The sequence below is a fragment of the Diadema antillarum genome, unplaced genomic scaffold (genome assembly GCF_040938485.1).
Source record: "Diadema antillarum isolate AM-2024a unplaced genomic scaffold, OU_Dant_1.0 seq00000599_RagTag, whole genome shotgun sequence".
Taxonomy (NCBI): Eukaryota; Metazoa; Echinodermata; class Echinoidea; order Diadematoida; family Diadematidae; genus Diadema; species Diadema antillarum.
Window position 1 is genome coordinate 532639 of NW_027271529.1, and position 10984 is coordinate 543622.

Here is a 10984-nt window from a genome sequence, read left to right on the forward strand (position 1 = left end):
TCGGTAGAATTCTGTCATTATTATGCAGTCCTTGCATCATTGATCACAAGCACGATCAGAGAGATGACCCTAGTCGAACTCGTGTTCGATCTCTGACTTTTGAGTGAGGAAGGTGGAGACCGTAGACCCCGTGCTTTCGTGTGGCACGCTGAAGTACGGTATGTTGGAGTACGACGGGCAAGGGCGGATGTGGCCGTTGTTGCAGGCTTCGCAGGCGTGGCGCCCCCTTGGCCTTCGATCTCTATCGTCCGTTGAGGGCTTGGGTCCGATTTCGGCGGGTTGAACCTTTAAGAACAAAGGGAAAACAGATAAGAAATCATCAGTTTTCATCGGCAACTATCCTATAGCACTGACTGATCGAGGGCGGGGCCCATATCTTATATAATATAGTACATAAAAATGTATATGTATGTCGGATATGGGCATTTCTTCTCGTTTAAATCATGGACCTATGAACATTCATCGCTCGTTAATTCATTCGTGCACCTGTTTCTGTCAAAAGCGTCACAAAACATTTTGAACATGCTTTCCTGCTTTGATCCAGTGTTGTCCACCGACAGCCAACCTGGATAAAAACAAGACGGCGCTTTGAGAAATCTAAAAACTACGTGCGCAGAAGCTAATAACTCTCTTAAATCAAGAAAAATGCATGTGCAGGGCAGTTGTAGTGTATATTGCGAAATCACTGGCGCTAAAGCAATTTCATTTGCGAAATGCAAGTATTTTACAAGAAAAAGCAACTAATTAAGCAGATTGACTGTGATTTGTAATCTATTTTTCCCCATTTGTTGCACATTGTTTTAGAGTAAACATGGACAGTAACAGTAGACGACATGCTTGTTTTGCCATTCAGGGATGTTACATGCATGGCCGCAAGTGGCCGCTTCAGTAATTACCAATTTTGTGACGCAAAATTTGGCCTTGTTTCAGGTTCGGTGCTCCCCATCATTTGTGTTTATTCAAAGGCAGCTGAGTCTGAAAAGGCACCTCAGCCAAATAGGACCGAAATGAGGGAACGGGTTCTTTTGTCAGTGATGATGCACGATTACACAATCGTCATTTTCCAAACGTCTGAATGTACTAATTAAGATGCACATAATCATGTGGCGGTGGTGGACATCGGATCAAAGAAAGACCTCCGTTCATGGTCCATATGTGTAGTAGGTCCGTGTTTAAATCATCAATTGCCTTGTGATAACGTAACGAGCACTCGCCTAATTATGAAAAGATGTTAAAGAGTCTTTTTAAAGCCTTAACACGGTAAAAAGAAGGTTACCCTCAGTCGAATATTGTTTTGATTTGGGACTATGTTTCCCACAATGGCTCTAAAGAAGACAGGACATCATGCGAATTGTATCATGCGAAGTGTGGTTCAGAGAAAATAAGAGATAGACACTAAATCTTAAGTTCCGAGAATTAAAGTTTTGTGAGCTTAAAGACACTCAGTCGTGGCGAGTGGTTTGTGCGGCACGGAGACGAACGCAACACGCTGCCTCCCCCATTCTGTATCAAATGTAGTGACCCCCGAATGAGAATAGCGCTGGCTCAATGGGTCAGCGAAAATACGGTAGGCTACAAGAAAGCTCCCTGTGCTTATCTCCTAACCCAAAATGGCTGTCCCAGCGAGCCACGAGAGCTTCCGAATGGACGCCCACTCTCAGTGCGCATGCGCATGAAGAGAGGCCAAAAGAGCCACGCGTCTTCTGGCCTCTCTCCTCCAATCACCGCAGCTCGCGGTGACAATATTTGTGTATGATGCGTACACACACACGCACACACACACACACACACACACACACGCCGCAGCGTCTTCTGGCCTCTCTCCTTCAATCACCGCAGCTCAATGTTTGTGTATGATGCGTACACACACACGCACACACACACACTTGTCTCAGTGGTAGCATTGCGCAATTGCATGCACAAACTTCGGTCGTTCGGAGTTTACGTACCATTAGGGATGGCGATCGGCTGCCTTTAAGCGGGTGCCACCGCAGTATCTGATGCTGTGTGAGTATCTTCTTATATTGCATTCTGGATCCATCGGAATAGTGTCATAATACAGTCAAACCTGTCGGCCACCCAAGGGAGACGAAAAGTGGCCGTTATAGATAGGCGGCCGTTATAGACATATTCTTTAATATGCTTTTTCTCTATTCAGGAGGGAATTGTTTTAGTGGTCGTATAATGGCAGGTGGCCGCTATAGACAGGTGGTGGCTAGGACAGGCTTGACTTATTGTTTTTCAAGATAGTCATTAGTTAATCTTCTTTGCATCTCCCAATTTGAAATGATGTGCTGCCAAAGCAAGTAGTTGCTGCTTCGCAACCACACACGTGCGCGCGCGCACGCACGCACACACACACACACACACACACACATACACACACACACACATACACACTGCAAAAATAATACTCATCGCGCTATGGAACGCCATTAGGGAAACAATACAAAATTCATTTCACTCCAACCAATATTCATTTCACTTTTAACAAATACATTTCACTCACCAATTATTTATTTCACTTTTTACAAAAATACATTTCACTTTTAGATAGAAATTCATTTCACTTTTCACAAAAATACATTTCACTTTTAAATAGAAATACATTTCACTTTTAAATAACAATTCATTTCACTTTTCACAAAAATGCATTTCACTTTTCACAAAAATACATTTCACTTTCCACAAAAATACATTTCACTTTCAAATAAAAATTCATTTCACTCTTCACAAAATGTATTTCACTTTTTAACCAAAAACATTTGACTTTTCACAAAATTCATTTCACTTTTCAAGAAAAAAAATAGATAATTTCATTTTTCCGTTAAAAAAAAATCATTTCACTTTGGCGTACCATATCACTCTGACGAAACCATTTCACTGCACTAAAAACATTTCACTGCACTAAAACCATTTCACTCTGATAAAACCATTTCACTCTGATCAAAAAAATACGTTCCTCTCTTTTCCCGGCCAAAAGGTGGCGCCAGTCTGAGAGGAGTCACAGTACTATGGCTGCACTTTGTTAGCACCAAAGAGCGTACTTTGCATAGTGTCCTCTTCGCTCTTTCTACCCCGACAAATTGCTGAATTTCTCCTGTTGATGACATCCGTGCGATCTTGGGAGTGTTCACATACCGGTAAAAAAAAGGTGTCATTTTTCGTTTGTTCAGTCTGTAACTTTTATGAATCCCTATTAACTGACGAATTCACTAGAGTTGTTGCGCCACGAACGTGTCTTCGGTGAAAACAGCTCGCCCAGTCCGACGTATTGCGTCTTGTGTTACTGTGGGAGCCAGTATTCGGGTCCAGTATGGAGCTGCGTGATCGCGGGCAATGTAGCGGACGATTCTGACTTCAAATCATATGTCAGACAGGCACTTAGATCCAATTTAGATGGCCAGGAATCAATGAAGCAGTGTATCCAGGAACTTAAAACTACACAAGCTGAGCTGAAAGACTCGATTGACTTCGAAGCAGCAAGAACCGATGAAGTTGAGAAAAAAGTAAAGGCTCTCACAAAGAACATGTCTGCATGCATGAAAAAAAATTGACAATCTGCAGGTCGTCAATAACAACCTAGAGCGTCACTCTCGCAGATGTAACCTGCTTCTCTGCAACCATGGCCCAGAGAAAAAGGATGAGATCCCTGCCGCAATAGTCAACAGTGTCTTGAAAGGCGAGCTAGGCATTGATGCAAAGGTGGAAGTAGCCCACAGAGGTGGAAAAAGAAGGAGTGATGGGGCTGCCAGACCTATCATTTTCAAAGTCAGCTCAATCGAGGTGAGAGATAGGATCCTACGGGCCAAAGGCAAACTTCGTGAGGCAAAGTCACAGTTGTACATCAAGCAGGGTGAGACCTTGTCTGATCGTAAAGCGAAGCAGCAACTTAAGTCTATAGCTTCTGAGGCCTTCAAAGCAGGAAAGAAAACGTTCTTCCGGCACGACAAACTTTTCATTGACGGAGTAGAATACAAGAAGCCAAACGCTGGCCCCCAAGCGGAAGTGGAAGGAGCCACCAAGGAGATAGCGTAGGATAGCGACGGCTCTTGTCAGTTAAACATTGGCTGCTGGAATGTTGGTGGTTGGTCTGATTCATGTTCATTGAGGAAAACCATTTTAGCGAAGTGTGATTTTGATATTATTTGTTTGGTGGAAACTCATCTTGTTGAAAGTCAATCAATTCAAGTTAGCAACTACATTTGGTTTGGGCATAACCGGTTACAATTGCACAAAAATGCAAGGAAAGGATCTGGAGGAGTCGGCTGCTTGATACATCGTCGCGTGCTTCAGTATTACTCGGTTAAATGTTTGGAGAAATCATATGAGGGGATATTATGGCTGCAGTTGAAAGACAAGCAAGGAAAGGATATGTTTTATATGCGTCTGTTACTTACCCCCAGAAAACTCAAGCAGAGGGGGACATGGTGAAGAATTTTTTGATAAGCTACTTTCCGAAGTATACAAATACAAAGATTGTGGTAAAATTCAAATCTGTGGAGATTTTAATGCGAGAACTGGAGATTTATCAGATATTATCGAAGGCATAGATTGCATTAGACAAAGAAAGACTATTGACTTTGAAACAAACTCTCAAGGAAGATTATTTATGGATTTTTGTGTTTCGTCAAATTTGTGCTGCCTAAATGGTAGATATACAAATGATAATTTTACTTGTGTGTCTTATAAAGGAAGTTCAGTTGTGGATTACTGTATAGTACCCTACCATGATTTAAACCTATACTCCAATTTTTATGTTCTGCTCGTTGCAGAGTTAATTGACAAGCATTCTATTCCAGTGTTAGGTTCAATTCCTGACCATTCTATTCTATGCTGGTCACTCGACAGAAATCCTTCAGGTGATGGAGCCAAATGCACAGAGCCTGTTAATTCTAGTCCTCAAAATCTGTCTAAACTGTATTATTTAAATGATATAAATGATAGATTTATGTGTGATGAGGAAAGTAAAAATGCAGTAGATTCTCTTTTGAGAAGATTAGCAGATGGTGTACCATCACAAGAGCATTTTGATGAAGTATATGGTGAATTTGAAAAAGTTCTGCAAAATGCAGTACACAGGCATTGTAGGAAAAAGAAAACCAATAGACCCGTAAAAGGTCTCCCTCACACTCCTAAAGCATGGTGGGATGAAAATCTCCAATCCTTGTGGAATAGAGTGAAATGTAAACAAAAAGAATGGTTGAAATGTAAAAATGCTTATGGTAGAAAGATGAAGTTTGAAGATTATAAAGCTGTACATAGAAATTTTGATAAAGCTGTACATCAAGCAAAAAGAGCATATCAGCATAGAAAAAGTAATGCATTGGATGCAATGGTTAATAAAGACTGTAGTAGTTTTTGGAAGGAGATAGGGAAGATTGGCTCAGATGAAAGTAACAGGTGTTATAAAATTCCTATGGAGGTAGTCAATAGTGATGGAGAAATAACGGAGAATTTTGATATTGTATTGAGTAAATGGCAAAATGATTTCTCCTCTCTTTTTACTGATAATGATGCTGGTTTTGACAATAATTTTTTGTTTGGTATAAAAAAGAAATTATTGGAGTTGGAATTAAATGTTCAGGAAATTGATTCACGGGGAGATGATCTGAATCATCCTATTGGTTTATCAGAGGTAACTTTAGCAGTAAACAGAGCAAAATTAGATAAAGCAGCAGGAATACGATGTAGATGGTTTTATTGCTGAGGTAGTAAAAAATAAAGTTTCTATTCAGTTCCTGCATGCTTTATACTCTTTTTGTTTTGAACATGGTATTTCCCCTCAGATATGGCAAAAAGGTATTATTCATCCAATTCTTAAACCTGGTATGGATGAACGTGAACCTTTAAGTTACAGAGGTATTAAATTGATATCTGTGATTTGTAAGATTTGTTGTGATATCATAAAAGAAAGATTGATTAATTTCCTTGAAAAAGAAGGTGTTATTAATGAGGAACAGAACGGGTTTCGAAAGAAAAGGAGTTGTCTTGAGCACTTATATAGCCTCTATTCTATAATTGAAAACAGAAAGCTGTGTAAAAAAGATACTTTTGTATGCTTTATTGATGCAAAAAAAGCATTTGATCGTGTTAATAGGATTTTGTTATGGTACAAGCTGAGGTCTATTGGTGTTCATGGCAAGTTGTATAACTCCATAAAGGCTCTTTATCAAGATACCAAATGTACTGTAATTGTGAATGGTATTAAACCTTACTGATTTTTTTAATGTGGATCTAGGGGTAAAACAAGGTTGTCTTTTGTCCCCAGTCCTGTTTAATATTTTCATTAATGATATAGTTGATAGTGTGAGGCTATGTAACAGAGGTACAGGTATCCAGGTGTTAGATACAAACATTGATATGCTTATGTATGCAGATGACATTGTGGTAATTGCCGACAATGAAAATGATCTTCAGTTGAAGCTTGATAGTATATGTTTGTGGGCTCAGAAGTGGAGGATCGTATTTAATACTTTAAAAACTCAAATTGTACATTTCAGGAGAAAAGCCCAAGCAAAAACCACATCTTTATTTTATTGTAATGGTCAAAAGCTTGATATTATTGACTCATATAAATATCTTGGATTGTGGTTTGATGAATTTTTAAGTTTACAAAAAGGAACCAAGATATTGGCTCAATCTGCAACTAGAGCCCTTGGAGTGGTTATTAGTAAATTTAAATTGATCGGTGGTTCTCTGTTTATGACCTATAAAAAGTTGTATGATGCTATGATTTTGCCCATATTGCAATATGCAAGCGGTATTTGGGGCTTAGAAGAATATTCAGCCATTAATAGTGTTTTTTTATAGAGCATGTCGTTTCTACCTTGGAGTGGGGGAATATACCCCTAATGATGCAGTTATGGGTGATATGGGTTGGGATCCCCCTTTTTTTATCAGTGTCAATCAATTGCTAGGCTTTGGTGTAACCTGAGTAAGTATACTAGTGACCGTTACCCTGGAAAAATTTTCTTGTGGTCAAAGTCCCTGGCAAATCATGGTATTAAGAATTGGTGTTATACATGTAAGGTTAAACAATTATTTGCAAAACTGCAGTGTATGCATGTTGAACCATTGGCTGAGATTGCTAGTACACATAATTTTGTGAGCACCGTATCCAAAGCTTGTAAATTATTTGTTGAAAATAAGTGGAAATGTTCACTGTTTGATGATAAAAGGAGAGTTCCCCAATCCAGAAACAAACTCAGAACATATCGTAATTTTAAACATTCTATGAATACTTCTAATTATGTTATGCAGTGTCAGAATAGATCTAACAGGCAAGCATTAGCTCTGTTTAGAAGTGGTTGTGCCCCTATTGCCCTTGAAACCGGACGTTATAAAAATGTCCCACACAATGAAAGATTTTGTATAATCTGTAATTCTGGTGATGTAGAAGATGAGTTTCATTGTTTTATGATTTGTTCGGCATACGATGATTTCAGATCACAATTATTCAGTATTGTATCACAAAGAGATCCCACCTTCCCTCAGTTACCTATTTACCAACAATTCCTTTTATTAATGTCATCAAAGTCACTGTGCTGTCAAGTAGCCAGTTTTGCCAACCTTATTTTAATGTGCCGTAACAATTTATTATATTCCCACAGCTGAATATCTCTTTTATGTATTATTTAGCCCACCATATTCTCTCTTTTGTTATGTTAAATTATTTTTTATTGTCTGTATGTCTTACATGATTCATTTATATATTTTGTATTACTTATAATGTTTGATGTATACATGTATCACTCATAGGCCTTTTTAGGCCGGCCGTCCGTGTGACGGGTGTGATTTTTAAAGAATAAACTACTACTACTACTACTACTACAACCCTACATTGGAGCGGTTTTGCGGCAGCGGCAGCGGTGGCGGTTTGCTGCTAAACTCTGCCGCAGCGGCACGCTGTGCACACTGGAGCGGTTTGCCGCGCGTAATATGCAAATTAGATTGTTGCCCTTGGGCACCTGCAGTTTACTAGTAATCACTTACATAATTATCATGCACATGTATACCGTGAATACATTCCCCATGGATCTGAGAATTTACAAAATCACTTTTCCAAAACGAAACAAACAATAAAGGAAATCAAGGATGCGTAACATGCAAGAAGACTATTGGACAATCAGTACTGGAATCTCAGCTTTTCAACTTTTTGCTTTAAAAGAAGAATACTTTCAACACAGACTGTTCAATGAAACTGCAAAATATTCCTTGTGTTACTGATATTGGTATGCACGCAGAAATTATTGCATCGGACCACTGCCATATATACTGAGAAGGCGGTACATAAAATGTGTACATCCAACACCTCAATATCTCAAATTATGATCTGCGAATGTCACATTATCCTTGTTCTTGTTTTATTTTATTTATTTTTTTTTACAAAATTAGTCAGCATCCAAAGCAATGATATCTTATCTTGTTTCATGTTAATGAGAAAATGACTAGTATTTTTTTTTTTCTGGTGTCGGTAAAGTAGTCAACTGTATGAAAGATGAGCTCTTAAAAAAAAAGAAAAACCAGCAACATACTTCTTTACTTGTTATTCCAATCTTTTACCATAGAATAGTATACCGGTATTATGATATATATATATATTTTAGATCATCATGATTGTGTCATTTTCATGTGCATGTTTGTGTAATGATTTTTGTACTTCATAACTCACTTTTCCTACTGCGCCTTGAGCACGTTAGTCATGTGGAATTGGCACATTAAATGTATACTGTATTATTATTATCATTATTACCGATTAACTCTATATGGATGAAATGTTAATGTTTGATTTGATTTCTGTCACAGTTCATGCTCTTTTTGGAAGTGTAGTTACAAAGGTGAGGGGACGTTTTAGAGAATATGCCTACCATTCACTCTCCTACTCAAACCTACTAGATCTATGTATGTAGAGTATAATCTAATCCACAAACGGCCCATAATAAACTCACCCACATACTGTACTCCCAGCTATGGAAAAACAAGAGTAGCATTTTCACTCTCCACAACATGTGTTTTATATTATGCATGGGGAAGAAATTAATGGCAATTTTGCATCCTCTTAGAAAAAACAAACAAACAAAAACAAAAACTACACACACACACACACACACACACACGCACACACACAAAATGTCAGTTTGGATTTCAAATTCACACATAGATCTGCATTACACCATCAAATCTACGCTTTCAGAAATCTGGATAGCATTTTAACAGACAGTCGATTTCCAAGTGAACCACATAACTGTTGGGTAAAGTGATTACCAAAAGCCAACTGAGGTCGGTTTTATCTTTTATAAGCAAGTCTTGTGGAATTGCACTAAATTTTTTCTTCGAAATTTAACCACCGAATGAAAACATTAGTTAACAGGAATTTTAACCAACTTATGTCGGTAAATGACAAACATCACTCGAAATACACATCAAACAATGTACATACACTAATACAAACCACACATGTCAAATTTAGCACTTGAGACACTATTAATTTAGGACAATTGTTCCAACATACAATCTCATTTGATGTGATCTAATATGGCAGTCTGTTGCAGAAATAAAGTACAGTGGTATACTGTTAACATTTGCGAAGGGAAGTAATATAGCACATTCACATGTAAAATGAAAATTCACAAGATCTGACACTGTATGAGCAACTTTGTAAATCTGAATGGATACACATGAGTTGTCAAAACAATACAGTAATGGTAGTATGGTACTGGATTTTGTGAATGATTGAAGTACATGTATGATAATTAACACCAATGTAATTTGTATCTTGGACCAATTTTCTATAAGCATATTATTCTCATCTCCTACATCTGAAAAAAAGAAGAATTAATTCAGTGCAAATTCCTAGCAGAAATGCATACTTTACAACACAAAACAAATCAGTTGTTTACATTTCACTTTCAAACCTCATAAGGACCAATCTTTCTAAGTTATAAGAAACAAAAAGTACTTGTATTTAAGTACATGTACATGGGTCTAGGGCAATTACCCCCTGGACAATTACCCCGGACCCTTCCCCTGGTTCTAATCCTAATCCTGAACCTAATCCTAACCCTAATCTTTATTCTTACCTTACCACTAACCAGTATTTAGCCAGGGGGGTAATTGCCCTCTGGGGCAATTGCTCGGATACACATGTACATACATGTAGGACAGGAAAAATATAGGAGAGAATAGGATTGAGAAAAAAGAGCAGTACAGAGTTCATCAAATGAAGTGAGCAAGAAAGAGCGGATACATAGGGGTGGATGAGGCTTGAGATTTACAATGATATGGACATGTATTGAAGTTACAAACACAAACACAAGAAAATCAGGATAAGCAAAGGAATGCAACAAAAATGGGCACCTAGGTGCTTACATGGTTCAATTTAGCTAGTCAGATAAAATCAAGTAGCAAACAGAATAGCAACATATTCTGCATATAATGCAATGACCCGTTGTGAGTTATCTGACATCAAATACTAATTTAATGCAAGGAAAGTACAAACTGAGTGTTCAAAATTATACATGTAATGAAAATAATATTCGATGCCATGTCAACTTTATAGATTTGGGTTTCCAAGATAAACTTGAAGCTTTCAAAAATCTGTAGTAACATGCTTCAGGTACACTATAAAGTGCTTGTTCTACTGCTAATTATTTTACTCATTGCAATGCAGCATAATACAATATTGAACCATACTCCAAAGTCAAATACACACATGTGACAGGTACTATGTAGGTGCATAATGAAAAGGTGGAATTTCATCACATTTTTGAATATGTAGTATGTTGGCTACTGGCCTACCCGGGAGCAATGCACAGAATTCTTGTGTTGTGGGCCTGTACATGTATATGCTATCACATTCTCCTGAGTCGAGTTCGAACTGCGAAGTGATACACAATAGCCTGCCTTGTATGACAATCATGAAGAACTTGATCACTTCTTACGAGCATAGATGAAATTGCTTGGGGTACACTACTCAAGTGAT

At 38.1% G+C, this 10984-nt stretch overlaps 1 protein-coding gene across 1 annotated transcript in view; it reads right to left on the reverse strand.

Annotated features, from left to right (window-relative positions):
• The window catches only part of LOC139735812 (shiftless antiviral inhibitor of ribosomal frameshifting protein-like), a 35476-nt gene continuing 24492 nt past the window's right edge, over positions 1-10984 (reverse strand). Inside the window, exon 6 of the mRNA XM_071646560.1 lies at positions 1-285. Coding sequence (XP_071502661.1) covers positions 70-285 — 216 coding nt within the window. The 3' untranslated portion in view covers positions 1-69. The remainder of the gene's footprint in view (positions 286-10984) is intronic.